At 40.9% G+C, this 25303-nt stretch overlaps 1 protein-coding gene across 15 annotated transcripts in view; it reads left to right on the forward strand.

Annotated features, from left to right (window-relative positions):
- LOC117954139 (rho GTPase-activating protein 12-like) overlaps positions 1-25303 on the forward strand; it is a 71254-nt gene that overhangs the window by 37976 nt on the left and 7975 nt on the right. For 4 of the 15 annotated variants that reach the window (XM_034887677.1, XM_034887675.1, XM_034887676.1 and 1 more), the window contains 10 exons: positions 12063-12332; positions 13856-14062; positions 14535-14615; positions 15304-15432; positions 15617-15679; positions 18043-18117; positions 19471-19532; positions 19909-19990; positions 20333-20434; positions 21633-21731. In XM_034887677.1, coding sequence (XP_034743568.1) covers positions 12063-12332; positions 13856-14062; positions 14535-14615; positions 15304-15432; positions 15617-15679; positions 18043-18117; positions 19471-19532; positions 19909-19990; positions 20333-20434; positions 21633-21731 — 1170 coding nt within the window. Of the gene's footprint in view, positions 1-9359; positions 9512-12062; positions 12333-13855; positions 14063-14534; positions 14616-15303; positions 15433-15616; positions 15680-18042; positions 18118-19470; positions 19533-19908; positions 19991-20332; positions 20435-21632; positions 21732-25303 lie in introns of those variants that run through there. The other 11 variants (XM_034887690.1, XM_034887679.1, XM_034887682.1 and 8 more) reach the window with 11 other exon arrangements.

Consider the following 25303-nt stretch of genomic DNA (forward strand, 5'->3'; position numbering starts at 1 on the left):
TAGAATGCCACACGCACACAGAATCTATACTATCTTTCTAAGTCACACATCCCCATTGCATTATGGGTCCTGAGCAGTGGCTGCACCTGTCCACGTGCAACCCTCTTACATAATCACCTACACACACACACACACACACACACGTGCCACCCCTCCAGACTCCAGCCAACCGTCGCGCAGGAGAAGTAGGATCATTAGCTGTGAGCAGTCAGGTAGATAGAATTAGAGGATTACTCATCATTCGGCTGAGGCTGTCCGCTGCCTTGCTTCTATGTTTTCCCTCAAGCCGATTCTGCTATGTGGCCTCGAAAAACCACACCACTGATCGTGTTATTCAAGGATGAGTCAACTCTGAGAATGATTTATGGCTGTTTTTAGACTGTTAGAAACGTGTGTATTACTGTGAGAAAAATGTCAGTGAGTAACACCGAACCCCTTCCTTCTCACTTGGTTTAAGTCTCGGGGGTTAAAAATTGTCAGCAGTGGGTCTGAAAACTACTGGGAAATTAGATTCTGTGTTTAAAAAAAAGGGGTGAGCGTGGGTTCAGGCATCATGTCCCAGCCTGCAGGGGAACTTTGTAAAATTGTAGAATGTCTTTCATATGTTCAAGCAAAACTGGTTTTGCAATTGAAAAATCCTGAAATGACATTGAATCCAAAATCAAATCAAATCGGGACCTTGCCAATCAGAATTGATTTGATTTGGGGAATAAGTGTCAAGCCCTACAGTCAACTGTACACAGTACGGAGAATCAGACACTATAGAAGATGGGACAAACTCCCTAAAGACATTCTTATTTTGTTTCAGTTTGTGCCAATATTTAGGGATATCAGACCAGCTTTCCCCCTGCATGAAAAACAGCCCCCTTATTCCTTTGAATGAGTTCCAGCCGAAAAGTACAACCTCGACCAACTCATTGCCAGACTGCAAAGCAACTTCATCTGGCAACAGGATGCGTTGGCCAACGCCCATAGATTTACAGTACTTTGTAGCATGAACACCCCATTTTTACCGTTCACCTACCCATCGCAGAGATAAAATAATTGTGGCTGTGCTAACTTTCCAGATCAGGAAAATCTTTCCGCATAATACTATGCTGGAACACAAACTGATGGACGCCGACGTGATGCCAAAATGAATGGGACTCAATGGAATGCTAACTGCATCTTGTTAGCCCCAGAATCTCCCCATAGGACTTGACCCATGACCCCAACTTCTACACTTCATTGTTTTGAGTTTTGAGGGTGTTTTGACAGTATGCTGACAGGAGGATATGGTGTTGTCCTCTATGAACATCTAGGACATCTATCCTTCTTCCTTTCTGTATCCCTTTCTCCGTTACGTTCTCGCCCTCCCGCTGTTTCTTACATCTGACCCATTTGCAGCTCGTGTGGAAACACGAGAAGATCACAGATAGATAGACCCACTTCTCTGACGAGCTTCAAGGATGCTTCTCTCAGGTGGGATTATGTAAAACAGGGCACTGTTCATCTCTTCTCTCTGATCTGTAACTGGGTACACCCTCAAAGAACAGCACAAGTTTTAGTTTTTCCATTTTTCCAAAATGCACTTCAAACAGATGTCATTGCATGTGTCACAAAATATCACAAAGAGGCAAAAGCTGACCAAATCCCACTCGACCTAGAGGGCCAAGTTGGTGCACTTGATATCATAGACTGAGGGATCAACAATCAATTTAGTCCTGGCATGATGAGCTGTTGATCCGATTCTCTAATCTTGGTTAATATAAAGTGTGTTTAAAATCGATCAGTAAACCTAATGTAAAATTTGTCCGGGATCAACCAGCAAAGCTCAGTCTTATCACCTAGAAAATCCTGGTCCTCACCTACAAAGCCCTCCACCATCTGGCCCCCTCATACCTCACTGACTTACTCTCCCCCTACCAACCCTCACGGTCCCTCAGATCCACCTCAGCAGGTCTACTCTGACCCACAAGTCCAGTTTTGGGGACAGAGGCTTCTCCAGCGCAGCTCCCAGGCTCTGGACTCCCTCCCCCAAGACATCCCCACCTCTGAGTCCCTCACAATCTTCCAGTCCCCCCCAAGACCCATCTTTTCACCGCTGCCTACCTGTAGCGCTACGCCCCCCTCCCTCTTCATCTGTGCCTGAATCTTTGGTTTTGTCTTGTTTTGTTAGTCTATTTTTTAGTTTTTTATTTTGAAAGTGTAAATGACGGGAGAAAAAATCTAACTTTTGTAACATATTATATGAATGTCTAATCTGTCATTTGATGCCTTTGGCGATTTTTCCATATCATTTTTTGGCTTCTTTTTGCACATTAATAAAATTTTTTACCTGGGGTTCCCAAACTTTTGAGCCCCATTGGACCTGATGAAACAAGTAATTGTTAAAAATTATTACATTTTTAATAAATCATTTTATTCTGACCATATGACCTTAGCAATAAACAAGCCTCTCTTTATTGTCAAAGACTGTTGTTTTGTGCTCTTATTTATCGGTTTTGGCACCAGCACCATTTTTAGAAGTATTGTTATACCACGGGTATAGGAAAAAAACAACAACACCACCACCCAAACCTAGTGTCCTGTGGTGACTGCTTCCTGACTCTGAGCTTCATGAGGTCACTCAAGGCTCAACCTCACCGCAGGCTGTTGACGGTGCTTTCCCTGCATTGCTTTGTCTACTACTTTCTACTGCTGAGTTTAATTGCTCTGGAGTTGCACAATTGCCTTGGGTGGTGCCAGTGTTTCAAGGCTTTTTTTTTTGTTTACTCGCAGTGTGTTTGTGCGCAGCTTGCTTTTTTTCTCTGTCCTTTTTATTCCAGCTGGACGTTTTCTGTTGTCTCATACCAGACTGAACGAGACGCCATGGCGGAATGTACTTTCAGTCAGTGGCTAAGATGTTAGTTTGAGGTCTTTTATTTTTTGGGACTTTAATCATGTCTGCAACACATTTTTAATGAAGACAGACTTAAGTTACACATGAAAAATACAGGTGTTCAAAGTACCATTAAAAGTCCCAAGACTTGGTGCTCTTTGGATGCTTTCATATAGAGTGGTCCCCAAATACTGAATCTGAAGTCTCTTTTATATAGACCTTAGTGGTCCCCTAATACTGTATCTGAAGGTTCTTTTATATAGACCTTAGTGGTCCTCTAATACTGTATCTGAAGTCTCTTTTACATTGACCTTAGTGGTCCTCTAATACTGTATCTGAAGTCTCTTTATATAGACCTTAGTGGTCCTCTAATACTGTATCTGAAGTCTCTTTTATATAGACCTTAGTGGTCCCCAAATACTGAATCTGAAGTCTCTTTTCTATAGACCTTAGTGGTCGCTGAATACTGTATCTGAAGTCTCTTTTACATTGACCTTAGTGGTCCTCTAATACTGTATCTGAAGGTTCTTTTATATAGACCTTAGTGGTCCTCTAATACTGTATCTGAAGTCTCTTTACCAAAATTCAGCAATCTTGGTGCAGAATTACAGCCACTAGAGCCAGTCCCACAATGAGCTTTCCTTAGGATGTGCCATTTCTGATCCAATAGCTTTTGAGGAAGAGAGGGGGGGCCCATGTGAGCTTTCATTTTCTCAAAGGCAGAGCAGGATACCCAGGGCCTGGTTTACACCTATCACCATTTCTAGCCACTGGGGGACCATTGGCATGTTAGGGGAACTCATATTAATGTTAAAAAACCTCATAAAATGAAATTGTCTCGCGACGGGACCTTCTAAAATAGCACTCATACAGGTAATAAGTTGGAAAGCCGTTGAGGATCAATTATGAAATCTTTTCCGGAAAAACAGCCTGACCATTTTCCATGTCGACAACTCCTCTTTCATACGACCTCCTTTCTTCCTGTTTCAATTAGGCTCTGTAACACTCCTGACTGGTTTCACTGCTCATATGTTTCATATCCAGCATCTGTTATACCCACACTCTACTTCCATGCCAAACCATATCTGATGTAGAAATGTTAGTTAAGAAAAGCAAGGCACCAAATTTGTTTTTGCAGCTACATTATTTCCAAAAGGAAGTTACTACTTTATGTCAATGTAAATAAAGCGCTTTGAGTAGTCGTTAAGACTAGAAAAGCGCTATATAAATGCAGCACATTTACATTTACTACTTTACACAGTTTTTGTTGCACTATGAGTCTTAAAAGACAGACTGCTTTATTAAATCTTATGAATAAGAATTAAGCCAAAACTATGAGGGCTTTCCTTTGCAGACAAATTGTGACATGTAAGGTGTATGGATCAAATGTTCTCCAAATCCTAAAGGAATAAAAAAGTGCCTGACTATAAGTTTAAACCTGTTTCACACATAAAGAAAAGAGTATATTTCTGCTATATTGAGGGTGTTGCCAAAGGGAAATAGTAAGAAACATGTCCTACTTACGTTATGCAATGCATGTCATTTATTAGCCTATCAGTAGCATGTAAAGCACTGCAGTTGCACTTTGCACCTGGGAAACTAAACACTGAATGGACAAGGAAGTAGAAAAAAAACAACTAGATGCTGTCTTTGTTTGTTTTTGTGTGCCCGTTTGTACATGTGCAAACTTGCACCGTTGTATATCAGTTTAACACACACACTCAAAGTGTGCGTGTGTGTGTTTGCGTGGTCCAGTTCCCTGCAGGTATGCAGCAGAGCAGGTTCATATGTGTCAAACAGACAAAGGGGAGGAGAAAGGAGGGGGACATGTGGAGTCCCTCCTCCTCCTCCTCTGTCACTGGCCAATCCCTTTTCAGAATTCACAAACTTTGTTGTTAGGCTGCCACCTAAAGGACGCTGATGACTTCTCTCTGTTTCTGTGTTTATTTATTTATTTAAATTTTTTTTTTAAAGCTGTAATCAACTAACAATCTGTTTGGATTTGGAGTGATTTCAATAGGTTGATATCAGCTGAAGAACACCAAACCCTTAAACATGGTGATTGGAATAAATACACAGCTTTTGGTTTTAGGAATGCATGTTTTCATTAGAGCTGCACAATTTGAGGTAAAACTGTGATATTACATGTGATAAATTAACAGATAATAAAGAACAACGTGGAGGCTGGGGGTGTGGCCTTGACCAACTGCCACATTGCTCGTTTGAAAGCCATGATGTCTCTCTCTCATGGGTGGGCCAAATTCTCTGGGTGGGCAAAGCAGAGAAAGGGGAGGTAACCTTTCCCTTATGACCTCATAAGGGGAAAGATTCTAGATCGGCCCATCTGAGCTTTCATTTTCTCAAAAGCAGAGCAAGATACCCAGGGCTCGGTTTACATCTACAGTGGCTTGCATAAGTTTACACAGCCCTGTTAAAGTTGATTAAAAAGAGGATTAAAAAAAAACTTGAACTTGATCTTAATGCCTTCATTCATGCCCCTTCTCCATCTCTTAATGCAAATCAAACCAGCTATTAAGCTATTAATCTCTAGGTATGATGAATGGTATGTGATGATGAAGGGGGGGGCATTTAATTCCAAAGGCCAATGGAACTGTACCAGGATGCATATTATCCTGGATCCATGAAATAACTAAATAAAAATGTGCCTGCTTCTATGGGAATTTAACATAGGGGTGTGTAACCTTATGCTTCCTGTATTTTAAGGAAGAACATTTATTAATTTACACTACTTTATTCATTCACAAAGAAAATTAAAAGGTTGGATTTTCCTTCTTTTTTTTTAATTAAGGCATTAAGGTCGATTTCCAAAAGATAGTTTTTTTTTATTCCTCTTTTCAATAAATGTTAGCGTGGGTGTGTAAATTGTATTAATCCTAATACTGTTAGAAAACCTCAAAGGGAAATTTTAATGCCTTTTAAAACGAATGAAAGGAACTAATTTCCAACGTTTAATTATTAAACAAATTGAACATAAAAGGCACGACTGCAAAAAAGGATAACTGTTACATTTTAATGTGCAGTACTCCACTGATATTTTCTTTCAACTAACACAAAAAATGCTGTCTTTCTCAATCAGCCTTTCACAATGGGTTCAATGCGCCAATTGATAAAAAAGATATATTCTGCTAGTTTTTTAAAGTTATAATGTTCCCCGTTGTGTGTTTGAATGTGAACAAGTCTACATAAGTCAGTTAAAAACATAATACATTATTTATTTATTTATTAACTAAAGTTTTGCCTGGGGTAATCCTGAAATGGTTTGTCAATATAAAAGCTTATCAACTGACCGATTTTAATAGCACCTCCAAAACATTGCTGCTTTTCTCTGTCTCTTATCATTAATATTTGAGTATCGTTTCTATATTTTAACTCAGCGGTCAGACAAGATAAGCAATCAGGAGACCAGATGTTAGACCAAATGTCCCAACACCACCTTCTTCTTTGAGTCCGTTGCCATTTCAGACGTCGTTCGGCTAATATCTGTGGCTGGTCATAGCTTTTGGGGTCTGTTCAGCCAAGTCCTGTGGGGGCTGCACTGGACTGCACACTCCAGTAGGGGGGCCATTGTCTGTACTGCTCCACAGCTGTCTGGTGTCTTCTGTCTGGTGGTTCCATGCTTTCATAAGTGCTTTGCACCTCCCCTGTTCCACTCGTAGTCTGTTGAGGGTCTTCAAGATTAGCCATGGGAGGTCCTGTCCTTGTTTTGCGTTTTGAAAAAGCCACCCAGCTGTTTTACTCCCAACTTTATGTGAATCAGGACAACAGCTTTGCACACAATGAACACAATGTTCAATCTCATGCGACACCACACTAGTCTAAATATAAACTGTGATGCCAAAGCATCTGCAGCCATTTCCTTCTAGTATTAGCTGCGATGCGATCAGTGCCTCGGTCTTTCTCCCATTTCCCTCTCTACCTCCTCTTCTTTCCGGCTTAAGAGCATTGGACCCGTTGATTATTATTCCACCGCAGAGCTGCAGGCGGTACAGATAAGACTAGGCAGATCTCCTATCTGGAACTGGCAGAGTGCTTTCCTATTTTCTACTCATTTACTCCTGCTCTGGCCTAAAAATAGGAAATTAGGAGTATGCTGGGCTGCAATCAGAAGTGCTCATTAGCTGCCACAGTGTAGTGTCCCCTCAGGCTTGTTGCTTCTTACTGCAGACTGTACAGTAGGAGTTGGGGTTGCTACTGACTTCTGTTGTGTTTGAGGCTTACTGGTTGTTCCGGTCAGACCAATTCAGTTTGAGGTCTTCAACAAATTAATCAAATTGCGCGACACCTTGAGGAATGCTCAAGCCGACACGCATTGGTAAACTTTTAAATGTCTTGCCAAATGAATTGAAGGTTTTTTTTAATCGTCTACTCTACAAAATGACAGAAAAGCGTTAGAAATGCCTCTCGCAGAGCCCCAAAGGATTTACTACCATTATTTTTTTTTTTTTTATTGAATTGCTTCTGTGAAAATCAGGATTTGAGCCAGAGAGATTCATGCAGGGTGCAAAATTGACGTATTCAAATGAGATGGAGAATGTTCAAATTGTACCAGCCACTCAATGTCATTGTTTTCTTATGATGGCGAGTGAAGCATATCGACCAGCCACTTGCATATTGTGTCAACGTTTGGCTGGTGGATAGTGCGCTAATGTTAAACCCTGGTTTCATATCTATCCAACTGCACACCACCTCATTTTACCTACACAGAAAGGCTATGAACACACTTGGCGTCTTTTTTGACAAGAAAAAGTTGACTAGGGCGCTTTTGTAGTTCCAAACAAAACAAAACCAATAAAGCTGATAGCGTTTTGGTTCCAAAATGCAGCAGAGTGCGTCTATTGTTGCTATAGCAACAGATACTGCTACAGCATCCTAGAGTGCTATGTGGAGCGGTGCAAGATAAAGCAAAGCCGTCAAGCGATCTGGAGAAAGAACGGAGAGAGGGAGCGGTGCTACTGCTAACGTTAGATTGTTATGGAAACGACCGGTCTCGCTATTCCGCTTTTCATCGTCCAACTTCAAAAAGACAGTCTGAGCTGCAGAAAAACCCATCTGCCGTGGCGCTTGAAAACAGTGTGTACTCCATAGGATTATAATGTAAAACAGACGCTGGAGGCTCCAAAAAAGACACCCAGTGCGAACATGGCAAAAAGATCAAGACTTTTACTTTTGAAACTGCTGCCACTTCTCAACTCTAAAGTACACGGTAAGACCTCTGAACATCTGGACTAAAGCACAGTGTGCTGCTCCCTTGGTGTTAGAGGCCAGCCTTTTAATGTTTCGCAGTGGTTCTACAGCTCAGTATTGATCAGGTGGTCAGTCTGTTCCACGGCAGATGTCCAGGAACAGCTGCTCAGGAATATAACGCAGCTTTAATGGAGTTAAGAAGACACCCTGTGCATTTATAATTAGCTAACCTGGTAGTGCAGCCTGTAGTTACACCATGAGTGCTGTTACTACCACTACAGTAAAAAAAATAGAAAATTAGTCCACTTTTTGAAATTGCTGTTAAGTTGCCATTTAAAGGTCCCATGACATGGCGCTCTTTGGATGCTTTTATACAGACCTCCCAAAATTCTGACTTTTGACTGCAAAAAACATATTATTCTCCTTATATTAACACTATAAGCTGTCTCAATACTTAATATATATAAAATATTTCTTAAGAATGTTTCTGCATCATCACCCCTTGAATGGAAGTTGTCAGCTGAAAGAGAGCAGATTGCCATACGTTTCTGCCATACATTGTTCATGCATCCATCCAATCAAATTTAACGTCATATCACAACAGGAGTTTTTTTCAGGACACTTTACAGATAGGGTCGCTCTAGACCACGCTCTATAACTTTCAAAGACCCAACAATTTCCCAAGAGCAAGCGTTTTGTGCGACCGTGGCAATTAAAAATGTCCTTTTTACAAGCAGAAACATCAGACGGACCTCGACCCTCTGGGGCGGCCATCTGCCGCTGCCGGCTGAGACACAGAGACACTAATATAGGTTTTTAATAATAAATAATTATTGCAGTTGCTTTGCTGACCAGTGGCAGTTGTAGTAACAAACATAACAGAACTATGACTAGCAATGCAGGGCGTAGAGCAGGATCCGGCAGCAGCTACAACCACAATCCAGGTGCCACCCCAGTCCAACGAAAACTCCGGGGAATAAGCTCCAAGCTCTAAGCTAGTAACGAGCATTAATAGGACGAATACAAAGATAGAGAGAAGAGCTCAGTGTGTCAAAGGAAGTCTCCCAGCAAAATTCACATTATGCTGTGACCCCACCTCTTTAAAAATGCAGTGGAATGTTGTGGAGCTTCCTCCCACTTAAGTGAAGTTTAATTTCAGAACAGCCTTTTAGAGAAAAATGCGGTTTTGCCACTGAAGTGGGATACGACCAAACTGGCTTTTTTAACAGTTGATTGACTACCAAGACTTCCCCTTTGACAGATCCATGCACCACATCACGTGTTCCCCTTAGCATCATACAGGAAGACCACAGAGCAGTGTCAACACTGAGCGCAGATCCAAAAATCGCAGGGACAATGGCAATGATCCGTCTGAGGAGAAGCATTTGTCGTGCAATCTCAATACATCCAAAGGATGATGTGTTTACTAGTTGCTCGTCACCAGAGGTAATATTTGGTGTATTTTGATTTATTACGCATAACTTAACTCTTAAGCTGCACCTTGCGTCACACTGGCATTACAGAGCGTTTTTGGTGAATGAGGTTTTATTTTGGAAGACCATGTTTGCTTAACGGCTTGATGGTAGAAGCAAAGAATGTTTCCTTGTTTGATCATGACTTTCTGTCAAATTCTGGCTCCTCCCGGGTGGAAGAAGCTGTTACTTTGACTGAAATCTACGCATTTACAAAAATGTATATCATCTCTTGACTAAATTAAACCCCAATTGACAAAAGTGGTTAAAAAAAAAAAGTTAAATATTACAATTACTATCACCGAAAGAGCTGGCACAGCGTGGTGGAAAAACTACAATAAGCGCTCCTATTTGAACTTGTTTGTCCTGCTTGTTCAATGGTTGTTTGGTAAATTGTTATTAAACTCATTTGGAGAGGATTTGAACTGCTATTGCTATTCGCAATTTATTTGGTACTGGTGCTTTTCATTTGGTGCTGGCTAAAACCTCTTTGGGTGGCACCAAAAATTCCTCTGTGCTGGAAAATCGCCTGTAAAAATATATGCACTGTCCACCTTTTTGTTGTTGTGCAGTGACGCTGTAAAGAGCAGCACACTGCTCAGTCGTCATCTAGTCCACTGAATATTGGATTCTCGGGGGTACCTCCAGCTGTGTACTCAGGCCCGGCACATTTCATCCCTATTGATCCCTGTGCAATAAATGCATCACCAAGCCAGGGTTGGGAGGTCACGGGGTACTGTCATTATTTATGGCTCTGTCGCTCTGCAGCCGAGCAGCGTCTTTGTAATACCAGCATGAAGTAATCATGACAAGCAGCCCGTTGACTGGTTCAGTGGCAAGTCCTGCCTTTGGAGAAGGATGCTCTGTCATTAGAGACAGCGTGAAAACAGTTTCATGCTCATTTTATCCTGATAACCTCTTATCTGCTCACTGATTAAGTTCCTATTGTTTTCTCAGATCGGCAAACTTTTAGTTTCTCCTGTCCTTTTATTCAAGTCTGATTGCCTTTTGTCTTCCTTAGTGTTGAAACAAAGCATTGTACTTGGTCACTGTGAGTGAGACCTTTTGGTTAGAGCCCAAGCTGATTTTCAGCAGAACTCACCTCTTTTAAACAAAGGACTGTTTTTTTCTGGTTTGAGCAGACGTTGTTGGGTCTATGCAAATCTACTCAGTTTTGTGAGTGAATGTCTTCTCAGCTTTTGTTATTCTGTTGCATCCTGTTACGTTGTATAAAACCCTGGCCAGAAGACTCATTCTAGTCAGAGAGAATTCTACAGCTTCTTGTGAACTTTTGTCCCCACTGTGCGGTGAATAAAACTCCTCGGAACCAGCCATTGACCTGAGAGAACTTTGTTTTCCAACAGTGTTGTCTGGATACGGGAACAAACTCTAAGGTTTGCTATCAATCTACACTAACTGCATTCATTTTATCAAAAAACGTATGCCAATCCTTCAAGATGATTTTTGATGTTTGTCATTTAATTGAGCAGTCAATTGACAGAATAGGCAACTTTGTTGACATTCAATGGTTCTAGCTTGTCCTATATTTTGTTGCTTTGTCTTTTATTATAGTAAACTGAATATCTTTTTGTTTTGGACCATAAGCAATTTAAAGGCATCTACTTGGGCTTCAGGAAATCTCTTTATTTTCAGAGTTTTTTTAACATTCCAGTCAGTTAATCACGACAATATTTATCAGATAAATATAAAAAATTACCATTTATCGGTATCAAGAGAACCGTAGTTATTTATATCTTCCTGTATAAGAATGTTCCTTGTTCATTCATAAATTCTGTTTTAAGCTGTTTTTTTGTTGTTTTTTTTCAAATTTATTGTTCATAATAACCAATAGTCATTTACCTAGCTACAATTTTAACAACACGAAATTCTAATAGTATAGTCAGGCCCATAAATTATTTAAATAATTGAGCAAAGCATCATACAAATAAAGGGATCCATTTTTACCCATGTAATTGAATATCTTTGGGTTTCTTTCTGAAGATCTTCACAGTTTTCTCTGTTTGCAGATGGAAGAATGACAAACAGTCCTAACAATTCGTCTTAATAGTCAGTTTTACTTCCTTGTTTCTACCTGACGTTAGTCACTGCCACTCTCGGTTATAAACCAACAGTCATTCCTTCCCCTCGCCTTCATTCAGGGCTCTGGCCTGCGGCCATTAATGGCTGTGTCAGCTTTAACTACAGACATTTGACATTTCAGCCACTTCCTTTATACCCCAATGCCACTCAATGTTGAACACAAACACTGCAAAGATGAAGCGATTGACTCCACGTGGAGCTCAGTAGGGACATGGCATTTCCATTGTGCAGGTGGGGTGTTTGATGTGTTTTAAGGCCTTTTAATGTTTGCCAGCTTGCTGTGCAGCTGTTGATTTACACCCTGAAAGCTGTAAATTTCTACATCACACTCTGTCGAGGAACTTTTCCCTGAGTATATTACAGACTTAGATCACTCTGAAATGACTCATAGTTCCATCTTTCGGTTTCTTTTCTCTCCCTTTTAGACGGTATCTTCGTCAGGCCACGGCCGCCCCGAGTCACCTGTTTACACCAACCTCCAGGAGTTGAAGATTACCACGACTAACCTGCCCCCTATTCCCTCCGGCTCCCCGATCCACGTGATGGGCGATTGGGATACCTACAAAGACTCGACAGGCAGGCACTTCTACTACAACCGCTGCACACTGGAGAGGACCTGGAAGCCGCCCCGAGCCAGGGACACCAGCTCTGGGAGCTCCAGAGGAGAGAGCCACAGCGCAGAAGAGAGCTCCGAGGTACGTGTACATGTACAGAGGCTCCGATGAACCCACACATACCTACACACATTATTTGAGAATACAAGTTGCGCTGCTCTACCCTTGGCTCGGATTTGCCCCTTTACCGTGTTCAAAGTTTAAATTATTTCAACTTAAACCTAGTTTCCGCTGACCTTTTGAAAGCGCAACCAATGAGATAAAAGCATGTTGTTACCTAGCAATGGGAAATAGCAGGAATTCGATGACGAATTCCAGCGCCGCGCTTTGCACTGCACTCTACCTATCGGTGCGCAGACAGTAAATCACTTACCGTGTGTAGGTCTGTGTCATGGCAGTGTTGGCAGTGTGTGCAGATGAACGGTGTGTGGCTTCCTTCTCTGGCTGCAGCGCAGGAAGCTCCCAGCTGAGCAGACCAGCCAAGAGCTGCTGTTGTGAGCTCTGGGCCAGAGGAAGCCAAACGTTTATCTAAACACACTGGCCACACAAAGACGACACAGAGCTGGATTTAAATCTGCAAAGTATCCCTTTAAAGGTGAGACGACGTGCTGTCGTCAAAGTGAAGGGGGGACCTTTATGTAATGATACAGGTCAGTCGTTGGTAGAAGAGATCATAACAAAGCTACGGAAATTAAAGCATTGCTTATACAGGTTCCACACATGACAGTGGAGGATGTAGGAATTTGAGTAATGTGGAGAGTTTGCAAAGTTCCTTTTCTTTCCAAAGGGCTCTTGTTGTTTCACACTGGTTAGTCACTACAGAAAGCAGGTGTGACGGTCATCTTAATTAGGCAACCCAGATCTTCTCTTCTATCTGAAACTATTAGACAAGTTTTATAACAAACATTACTTTCTGAACACCTCTTCTTACGGAGTTATAACTTTCCCTTGACCTCTATTGTAAAGTATAATTTAATTTTTAGATGTCTAGCATTCAGAATCCTAGTTTAACTTAATAATTTAGAATAAAGTAAGTTAATTCACTCAGTAAAGTGAAGTATATAGTAAGAAACTGGTTCTCACCAGAAAACAGCTTGTCACATGCAGATCTTTGCATAATATATATTGCTTAAAACGTATTGCAGTTTTGGTTCATTCAATTTTTGTGATCAACGTTCACGCACGCACGCACGCACACACACACACTTTGTGTATAGTCATATTAAACAGAGTCCTTTGGGAGTCACCTGTTGTTTTGACTCAGTTGCATGAAATGGTTAAACCGCACTCTCTCCTGTAGGCAAAAAGCAGTCGCTGTTGCTTAATTACAATTGTTTTATAATTTCTTTATTAATTTGTCAGCCAACTCTACAGATTTACACCACATTCCCCCAAATCAAGCATAAACATTAGGGATTTTTAGCTCTCTAAAGGGCCTCCTGGTTCTCTGTACTAATAATAATAATAATAATATTAATAAATTGGTGTTGGGCAGTTTCTGATGATTTATTGCTTCGGGCTGCATGCCTGTCTTTTTCCCCCTGTAACTTAATGGTGAAAGATGCCCTTTCTTTTCTCTCTCCCCCTCTCTGCTCTAATGATAGACCACTCCTCTTTCACTCTCGCCGTCTTTCCTTCCCTTCCTCTCGCTCTCCATCGGTCGACTCCAGCCTCTGTCGTCGGAGGACGCCTGCTTCAGTACCTACTCTAGCCAGTCAGACTTTCAGTACGGCTCGCCGCCGCGGGGTTGGTCAGAGGAGATGGACGAGCACGGCCACACGCTTTACATCAGCGACTATACTAATGAGAAGGTACCGGCTGCACAGGGCTGATCCGCTGTCTCTCTACCATGGGGATTTCTGGGAATGCATGGGGGAGTAGATTTTTGGTGGAGCTGGATGGTCATTTTCCTCCTTTGTCACACAACTCAAATATTTCCTTAGCACTGATGCAGCATCCGAATGATTGTCACTACTCAAGAAAGGATGGAAATAAAACTGCCATTTTCCTCATAGTGCACTTCAAGCCATTTACTCATCCCTCCATCATCCAGAAAACTTGGAATCACAAACGCAGATCAAAAGGGAATACTTACACTTAAAAAGTGCAGGACTTTCCACAGCATTGCGATGTCGCGACATCTTTATATGATAAAGAACACTAACATTTAAGTGTGTCTGTTGGTCAGTAGGTTTTATGTTATTGCACAAATACTTGTGTAATGCCAGGACGCACACTAATGAGTGTTGTGTTTCTCGTGTTTGTCCTTGTGTTCACGACCAGTGGTTAAAACACACCGATGAGCAGGGCCGACCGTACTACTACAGCGCGGATGGTTCCAGGTCTGAATGGGAGCTGCCAAAGGTGAGACTGTGTAACAAGCCTTCCACTTAATCAAATTGATAAAATATCAGCATGTGTACAGTTCAAAATCACAGGTGTGGTTAACACTGAAATGTCGACTTCTATACCCACAAATAAAGTGATGTCACTGTAGAAAAAACTGTCAAACTGAAGATGGCGGACATCAATCTGACAGTTTTACACAGGGATGAGACAGTAACTCTTCTTCAGTGATTGCAGAAGGGCTGCAATGATTGTTTTCATTATTTTTTCTTCTAAATAGTGTAAAAAATGGGCCCACCACAAGTTTGAACCCTTCTTAAAGTTAAATATCATTTCTTAATTATCAAAGTTGTTAATGTTTTGTGTTGAAAATACACTATAATAAATTAGTTTTAGCATTAAAATGCAACATTGTAAAGACGGAGAGCTCAGTCCCTGCACTCGTCATTTGTCACTTTATATATTTCTAAAATATTCTGCATTATTTCAGTAGATTTGTTCTATCCACAGATTTCTGTTAATGTTGATGCTCTGCTTATAACTTTGGTACACATATTCACTTGTAAATAAGATTAGAAAACAAAATCTGAAAATTGATAAGCAGTGATTATTATATTAATCTAAAAGTCCCAGCTGTGCTTTATTTTTGCATGGGGTAGAATTAAAGTACATTGACACCAAATGACGCCCTGTTCCCTGCCTCCAGTACAACCACTCCCCTCCCCAGCCGCCTGGGGACGCTCTGAAGAGTCGCAGCCTGGACAGGAAACACGCTGAGCCCATCGTCCTCACCAAGTGGAGACACAGCGCCTACGTCCAAGACCTTAACGACAAGGTCTGACACCCTAATTTCACTGCTAACAACAACAATCCGTAAATGTTATAAACCATGTCTGTAACACCTGCTTATTTAGGGACTGTACAGAATGAGTTTGTTCCATATGGAGCTGGTATCTCATGTGTTCATTGGTGAAATGAATTATTACCAGAGTTTCAGTTGTAGACTGGTTGCTTTGCAGCGGCTGTTAAAAACCAGGCGTTTCCGCGCAGGCTCGGCGCGCCCACACCCGTACAAACACCAAGTTAGTAGCCGGCCGTTCCGACTAATCAGTGGCTCGTGCCTTAATCCAAGCAGACAATCGGCTTGCATGATAATGATCACACAGCAGGAGTAATAATAAAATCAGCGTCTTCATGTCAAATTGTTTTCGCCTGAGTTGATTGTTCATTTGAATCATTGCACCATGACCCTGAGCACTCAATCACAAATTTGATGAACTATTTAAAGGTTAGACCACAATGAAATGATTTGTCTGAAGTAGTTTCCAGTAGCAGCATGGGCACTATGATAAATAACTGCCTCCACATCTAATCAATAAACCATCCGGGCCTCCAGGAAATCACACAGGTCCTTATGAAGCCCTGAAATGCAGGTGAGAAAACATTTTCTGGTGATCCAGTCTGATCCAGGTTTTGTTCTCTCCAGTGTTTACGACTTAAAAACAGGTGGGAAAAAAGGCTTTTAAAGTTCCTTTAAAGAAATAGTTTTGGCAGTTCAGCTACAAGAATCCAAAGCGCACCACTGCCCCATGTTTTAGCGCTGAATTTAAAGGTCCCGTGACATGGTGCTCTTGGACGCTTCTGTATAGGCCTTAGTGGTCCCCTAATACTGTATCTGAAGTCTCTTTTATATAGACCTTAGTGGTCCCTAAATGCTGTATCTGAAGTCTCTTTCCCAAAATTCAGTCTGGGTGCAGAATTGCAGCCTCTAGAGCCAGTCCCACTATGAGCTTTCTAAGGGGTGTTGCCATGACCAATCACTTTGCTTGTTTGAAAGCCATGATGGCTTTCTCTCACGGGTGGACCAAATTCTCTGAGTTGGCAAAGCAGAGAAAGGGGATTCCAGATCGGCCCATCTGAGCTTTCATTTTCTCAAAGGCAGTGCAGGATACCCAGGGCTCAGTTTACACCTATCACCTTTTCTAGCCACTGGGGGACCATGGGCAGGCTAGGGGAACTCATATTAATGTTAAAAAAAATCATAAAGTGACATTTTCATGCCGCAGGACGTTTAAAATCCATTTCTAGACAATTGAAAGAGCGGACTGTAATGTTACATACCATTCTAACTCAGAAAATATGTTCTCTTGTGTTTAGAGTGCATGGATAAATTAAAACTCGCCTGGAAGGAGATATGCTTTAGTCCTATTTAGATCACAAGTGAGTGGCGCACTTCAACAAGAAATGATCCTGACGACCAGAGATGGGAAGTGACAAAGTACAAATACTTTGTTACTGTACTCAAGTTCATTTTTCAGATGTTTTTACTTTACTATTTATATTTGTGCAAACTTTTTACTCCTTACATTTTTAACACGAACATCGGTACTTTCTACTCCTTACAATTTACAAAATTGGCTCGTTACTTTAGTCCCAAATAATTTCAGCAGAGTAACCGTTATAATTTTTCGGGTCATCATACAAATTCAATCTAATTGGATGGGAATATATTTTGCACTTCCGCACCAATACAAGGCAACTCGACAGATTCGCGGCAAATCAATCGCGGCAAATCCTTGCGGCTTGATGGCGATAACGTTAGAATAGTAGTACGGATGATTGAAAAATGTAGAAAACATTGTGAGTTTGACATAATACATTTAATATTATTAGCACTCCATGTTCAAAGATTTCCTACCTGTCCGTTCCTTTCTTATACACTGCTGCCATCCAGTGGTTGTCAGTTGTATCTCTAAAGTAAGGGGAACTCCTTAATTAATGTCTGTTAAGTAATTCCTGTTATTCTTTTCAGAAGCCATATTTGAGCACACACACACACACACACACACACACACACACAGAGACACATGTAGATAAGGGGAAGATTAAAAAAGAGAAACTGGATCTGTGAATAACTCAATTCATATCTTGCTGCTCAGTCAGGATCTTATTAACCTGTGTCCCAGTCTCTGTCACTTAGTCATATATGTGATGTTTTAGGCATATTGGCAGACATCCATTTAAAATGTAGCCAATGGCATGTATAATGTCCACTGACTTTCCTGGTTGTCATTCGCAAGGCTACTTTTACTTTTATGCTTTAAGTAAATTTCCAAGCCTGTACTTTGTTATTTTTACTTGAGTAAATACATTAAATCAGTACTCCTACTTTTAACACAAGTATCTGTATCTCTGCTGATGACAACAAAAATCACCTGCCAAAAGATAAAAACCAACATAATTTAGAGCAGACTTAGAAAATAGATTACCAGATTTACTTTCCCCCATACTTGCCTCTCAGGGCTTCCGTAGGTACTCGACTTACTTTGCAGAACTACGATCTCACTCAGCTGTCTGTCTTCTTAACCTCTCACCTTCTTCTCATTAACCTTCTGTTGTCAGCCTATGTGACAGTATGTTTTTTTCATCCCTGTCTCCTCACTAGGACACTCCTCTGGGCCCCAAGCCCCCCTCCCCCGACTCTGACTCCTGCCCTTCGTCGCCCAAGCCCCCCGCCTCTGTTAGTACTCACCCCTCACCCACCACCAGGCTCTGTCCTGCTGCAGAGGTTTAGCTCGCTCTCTGATTGTAGCCAGTCACCATACACTGTAGAACAGTTGCAGCTTATTGCGGGGTTAGTACACAGGTATAAAAAATCTGCGACTAAGTAAAGAAAAGGATTTGTGTGTGTATACAATTACCTTTATCATCTTACATATTCAGATATTTGTTACAGTAACGATGTGTTTTAAGTGTTATACACCAGTAACCTTTTTTGAAGAAACAATTTGCACAACCAATTTCTTGTAAAAAATCTGCACTCTGCTCTTGCTATAGCATCACCGTTTATTTACAGAAAACAAACGTTTAGGTTTAGGCCTGCACGATTAATCGTTATAAAATTCCAATTTGGATTCATCCTATTAATGATTTAATTAAAACATTTACATATCATTGATTTTTTTTTTAAAATCTAATTTTTGATTTATTTATTTTAATTTAATTAAAATTGTATTTGATCACAAACGCTACTACTTTCTTCTGTAAGTTCTAAACACAGACTGTATAAAATAGGTTTTAAAGAGCTCTCAAGCGCTGCAATGCTCTCCCTTCTCTTCATTGAAGCCTCTATGTTTACAGGCTTGGGGTGATGCACAATGTTAACTATGTGCCAAAATAAATCTGTTTGGTACTGCAAATTGGTTTTTGTCATGGTTCATGAGAAAGAAAATCATGGCAGAGAATTGTGATCACTACTAAGCTAAAAAAATCCTGATTCATATTTATAGATTATAGAGTGTGTTCTAGACCTACTATATCTGTAAAGTGCCTTGAGATAACGCTTGTTATGAATTGATATTACAAATAAAATTGAATTGAATTGAAATTGTTCCCCGAATCATGCAGGCCTATTTTGGTCCCTCCAGACCTGCTAAAGCTAGAGCAGAGTGTGATATTTTTTCACTTTGGTTTCAAGTGTTATACAACAGAACTAAAGGCACAGGAAGAGAGTCAATTTTAACTTGAGCCTGTGTATAATCCCTGTTAATGAGCTGTGCTGATGGGCAGTGTTGCAGAGGAATTGCTTAGACTGCACTCGCATAAGTTGTTGGGTTTATTACTGGGTTCATTGTCTGTGTTGCCCCGAAAATTGGCTGGGTTTATTTTTGTACCATCAGGTTTTTCTAATTTATTTAAATCTGATGTCTCAGTGCACTTCTGGTGTTTAGTTACTTGCCTTACTTGATGCTAAAGGCAGTGAGTTGTTGTGGTGGTGGTGTTTTACAATCATAAACTCACTCATGGTGAATAATGTGTATAAGCTGCTTCTTTAGAGTGTGTCCAAATGTTTGTTTTTTTCCCTTCTCTACAGCCGTCTGAAAAGTGCGGCGTTCTGAATGTGACAAAGATCACCGAGCACGGCAAGAAAGTACGGTGAGTAGCACGGACAAAAACGAGAACCAGAGTTGACATTTTACTGTATTGTAATATGCGGTAAGTTGTAAAGGTTTCCTGTGAAGATTTTGACCTCTAGTAGCCCTATGGAGCAAATTGATGAGTGGATTCCTGTTTGTTTTTTTAAAGAATAAAAGCTTTAGTTTTTTCCCACATTTTCCGGAGAGATAAAAGTAATTCTCTTACTGCTTTTATAAATCGGGTACACCTCAGTTTCAGTGTCAATAACACATGATGCTTTTTACAATTCCTCCTTTAAGAAACATGTTTTTGTATCGTTGTAAAGTTTTTTTTTAATGCTGAATAGTGACAGGGGTACTTTGTGTACTTACAGAGTTTATGAACTCTTTTCCAGGAAGAACTGGACTTCTTCCTGGACAGTGCTCCAAGGATCCACGCTGCTATTTGCCAAAGGCCAAGGAGGCGGGACCAGCTGGGTTAGTGACAGAAGTCCTTTTAACGTTTCCATACAGACACAGCAAGATCCTGCCTAGACAAAATAGTCACAGTACATACAAACAATTTTTTATTCATGCTGCAGGGTTCAGATTTTCAGTGCCTAAAGTTGACATTGGCTTGTCATGTCACTTTCCGTGCCTCCATCTCTATACCTTTGGCTTCCCCCCCCCCTTCCATGTCTTCCATTGTCAAAGCAGCATAATTGTTCTCATCTGCACACAGATTGTAGCATGGTTGAATACTGCAGTCCTAAAGTATATGAACAGGCCCTGCTGTGTGTTAATCTGCCCTCCTTTGATCCGTTTCCTCTCTCTGTCCAGTTCGGCGCTGCTCAGTCCAAACCAGAGTTCACCGTGGATCTGCGCGGTGGCTCGGTGGAATGGGCTTCCAAGGACAAGTCCAGCAAGAAGCACGTTCTAGAGGTGGGAGACATGTCTGGCTTGTTTTTTGATCTGTGTAAGTGTTTTTCAAAGAAATAATTAATGAAAGCACTGAAAAGTCTCAAACACAATACAAAAATTGTACAGGTGCAGTTTCAGACATATTACTCTGTTGCAACACGTTAGTCTATATCCACAACGTTCCACTTCCAGGATTAGTCCTGTTGCCGGAGGAAATTCTGCCTGATGCATGTCTTTTCGCCAATGTCCATTTCCTTCCTCTTTCGTTGTGTTGGCGTTTTAACCTCTGGTGGATGTCTGAGGACTATTGTTAACTAGTCTTGAATGTCTTCAGGGTAAATCCAGACAGCTAACTAGACTATTGGTCCAGTCTGAGCTTTCTGTTGCACGACTAAAACAACTTTTGAACGTAAACCTGTTCCACCAAAACAACTTCCTTCCCAAGGCTATAATGCATCGGCACCGTTGCTCTGTCCGGCGCTTAGCACCTCCCAAGATGATTGTGATTGGTTTAAAGACATGTCAATAAACACGTTTATTAGAGCACGTTTTTCTCAAGTCCTGGAATGTTGTGTGGACTAGCCAGACCTTTCTCCACAGCGCTGTCGAGGAAGGTCTGGCAATGCAAGACTACCTTTCCAAAATGTTAAAGAGCTCCTATTATGCTTTTTAATTTTTTGCTGTTGGTGTTATATAGTTGTTTATGTACATGAGAGATGTATAAATTACAAACTCATATTTCACTCCAAATGGAGCTTTCTCTCCCACGAACAGCGGGTTTTCCACACTGCCTGAAACGCCTCACCCACTTTCTTGTTTGAAATTCCTCAATTAGTGATATCAATGATTAAGAAAGCCAGCCCAGTTTTTCTAGGTGCTGCCTGAGCCAGCACAGCCCGCCCTGTGGCTTGTTTGAATTTAGTTGACAAATCACGAGAGAGTGGGCAAGCTGACTAATCGGACTGAGCTTTTCAGGAAAGCGGGCCAAGATCTCAGACATACTGTTTCAGGTGGAGGGACTCCAATAGGCAGTATGAGAATCAAAAGTTTTTTTTAAAGCAAAGAATGTAAACCTATTCTGTGAGACCCCAAGAGTACACATATTACACTGAAAATAAGTAAAATAGGGGCTCTTTAATATCCCAAAAACTACGTACATATTAAAGATGCTTCAGATTCTTCTTCTATTGATTCCTTTGTGTCTCTGTCCTGGCTGCAGGTGAAGACTCGGCAGGGCACAGAGCTGCTGATCCAGTCAGACAACGACGTCCTTATTAACGACTGGTACAGAGCGCTGCAGGACACCATCAGCACCCATGTGAGCAGCCTACACCTTCATCCTGTCCCAAAACCTCTTTATATATATATATATACATATATATATATATATATTAGGGCTGCACGATTATGGCCAAAATGCTAATCACGATTATTTTGATCAAAATTTTGATCATGATTATTCTCACGATTATTTGTCGATTTTAACCGAAACAAATTCTATCGTCACATAGGCTATTTATAACTGCGAGAGGGAGTGTGATGGACGCTACTCACAGAGAGACGGCTGATCATTATGAACAGGTCCAGCAGGGGTTGAACGGCTGATACACACGTTGTGTGTATGAAATGTCTGTATCGTCTCTGCGCTGCATTTTTATGAAGTATGATAATCTGGCTATGGGCCACATCTCTGGTCCAGGTCCAGCAGCTCCATCTCACACGCGGTTACTCTCCCAACTGAAGTTAATTGCATTCAATAACTTCTTCCGTGTTCTTTGCCGTGGCTGCCGCGATAGCAGAGTTACCCGCGGAAACACTGGTACAAATACAGGTTTGCCCCTCATATTTAACAATATACAGGTGTGTTAAAAAAAAATTTGAAAATTAAAACTGTAAACAAATGTCAGAAGTGTGGACCTACGGCCGCTGTATGGCCGGGATGCGCGGAGAGTAGACGAGAGAGAGTAGAGGAGAGATCCAACACAGGCACGGCTTTACAGACGAAATAGGTCATGTAACGCAAAATTAAACCATATCCATATAAACAAACTTGCAGTGGATGTGAGGACATTAGCACCGGTGCGTCCTAGAGGAACTAATAGCTAAGTCACTAGCACCGACTAGCACTGGTCACTGCTGTTGTCTGGAGAACAACAGACGGGACAAAATGTTGCGTTAACTGGTAAACTGGTAAACCTTGAGACCGACATTGAACTGACTGCTATCTATTGAGTTTTCCTCCCCTTGCTCTGTCCTCTGTGACTGTCTACATCTAGAAACTGAGCTGCGCGGGGCAGGAACAACTGATTGGCTCATGAGCAGACGGGTGTACGGAGCAGTAGATGCGCTATGAAAAAAAAAAACGGAGCGTTCTATTAAAAAAATATAATCGTTCGATCACGCAAATTTGATCGTGGGAAGTCAAAATCGTGATTGCGATTAAAATTCGATTAATTGTGAAGCCCTAATATATATATATAGACTTTCATTCTGTAATTATATTCAATATATTCATTCAGTATATTCAGATGTTTATTCAATACTTTCAAACTTCACATACTGTATGTATAATCATTTTCTAAACAGCAGGCCATATATATATATATATATATATATATATATATACAGTGAGGAAAATAAGTATGTGAACACCCTGCTATGGAGGGGTCTGAAATTGTCATCATAGATGCATGTCCACTGTGAGAGACATAATCTAAAACTATTTATTTGTATGATACAGCTGAAAAGTATTTGAACACCTGAGACAATCAATGTTAATATTTGGTACAATAGCCTTTGTTTGCAATTCCAGAGGTCAAACGTTTCCTGTAGTTTTTCACCAGGTTTGCACACACTGTATAAGGGATTTTGGACCACTCCTCCACACAGATCTTCTCTAGATCAGTCAGGTTTCTGGTTTGAGCTTCAGTTTGAGCTCCCTCCAAAGATTCTCTATTGGGTTTTAGGTCTGGAGACTAGATAGGCCACGCCAGGACCTTGATATGCTTCTTCCAGAGCCACTCCTCGGTTATCCTGGCTGTGTGCTTCGGGTCATTGTCATGTTGGAAGACCCAGCCTCGACCCATCTTCAATGCTCTAACTGAGTGAAGGAGGTTGTTCCCCAAAACCTTGCAATACATGGCCCCGGTCATCCTCTCCTTAATACAGTGCAGTCGCCCTGTCCCATGTGCAGAAAAACAACCCCAAAGCATGATACTACCACCCCCATGCTTCACAGTAGGGATGGTGTTCTTGGGATGGTACTCATCATTCTTCTTCCTCCCAACACGGTTAGTGGAATGATGACCAAAAACTTCTATTTTGGTCTCATCTGACCACATGACTTTCTCCCATGACTCCTCTGGATCATCCAAATGGTCATTAGCAAACTTAAGACTGACCTTGACATGTGCTGGTTTAAGCAGGGGAAGCTTCCGTGCCATGCATGATTTCAAACCATGACGTCTTAGTGTATTACCAACAGTAACCTTTGAAACGGTGGTCCCAGCTCTTTTCAGGTCATTGACCAGCTCCTCCTGTGTAGTTCTGGGCTGATTTCTCACCTTCCTTAGGATCATTGACAGATGAGATCTTGCATGGAGCCCCAGTCCGAGGGAGATTGACAGTCATGTTTAGCTTCTTCCATTTTCTAATGATTGCTCCAACAGTGGACCTTTTTTCACCAAGCTGCTTGGCAATTTCCCAGTAGCCCTTTCCAGCCTTCTGGAGGTGTACAATTTTGTCTCTAGTGTCTTTGGACAGCTCTTTGGTCTTGGCCATGTTAGTAGTTGGATTCTTACTGATTTAATGGAGTAGACAGGTGTCTTTTTGCAGCTAACGACCTCAAACGGGTACATCTAATTTAGGAAAATAAATGGAGTGGAGGTGGACATTTTGAAGGCAGACTTTGAGGGTCAGAATTGTAGCTGACAGACAGGTGTTCAAATACTTATTTGCAGCTGTATGATATAAATACATTTGTAAAAAGTCATACATTATGATTTCTGGATTTTTTTTTTTTTTTAGATTATGTCCCTCACAGTGGACCCGTCCATGATTTCTAAGTGGGAGAACTTGCAAAATAGCAGGGTGTTCAAATACTTATTTTACTCACTATATATATATATATATATATATATCATATATCAGTTTTGCATGATTCCTAAAATAAGTACGTTCTATAAAAAAATGAATGAATTTAGTAATCTGAACATTTGAAATGTGGCATTTGAGTGTTTTAGTTACAGTGTTGTTGTTTGGTAAACCCCAAATGAATTGTGCCTCTTTATAAAGCTAGGTATTGATGGTTTTTTTCTGCCCAAAATGTGTATGCTGGTCAGGGGTACTTGGATAGAAATATATTTCAGCGGGGTCCATTATGAGGGAAAAAGATAGAGAACCACTGATGAAGACAAAAGAAAAGGAAAAACTAGGACAGAACTGAAATTTGACTTTTTAATATAGGTAACAAGGAAATTTAAGGGAAGAAGACCTTCTTCAGCGTGTATTCTGGCAATTGTACAATCAATATACACAGGTGGAGTTAATAAGAGGTGCCCGCAACCAGCACAACAGCTACATCTCATCATAGAGCTATTACACACTGCTATTTTTGATTTTAAAGAAGAAGAGAAAAAAAAGGTTTAACTCCGAAAAAAAAATGACAAGCGACATTAGTTTTTGGTGACGAGCATGAGAAAACAAACAGTAGTGTGATGAATACACTACATATACTGAAGGTGTTTGAAGTGTAATTAATCAATGGTTATGCATGTATTGTTTTTTTAAAGACACTCAAAATCAAAAACAAAATCACTTATGGCGGTTTTCCACTGCGTGGTATCTACTCGACTCGCCTCGGGTCTACTCGCTTTTTTTGGTTTTCCATTA

This window comes from Etheostoma cragini, chromosome 12, assembly GCF_013103735.1.
Source record: "Etheostoma cragini isolate CJK2018 chromosome 12, CSU_Ecrag_1.0, whole genome shotgun sequence".
In the NCBI taxonomy this organism is placed as follows: Eukaryota; Metazoa; Chordata; class Actinopteri; order Perciformes; family Percidae; genus Etheostoma; species Etheostoma cragini.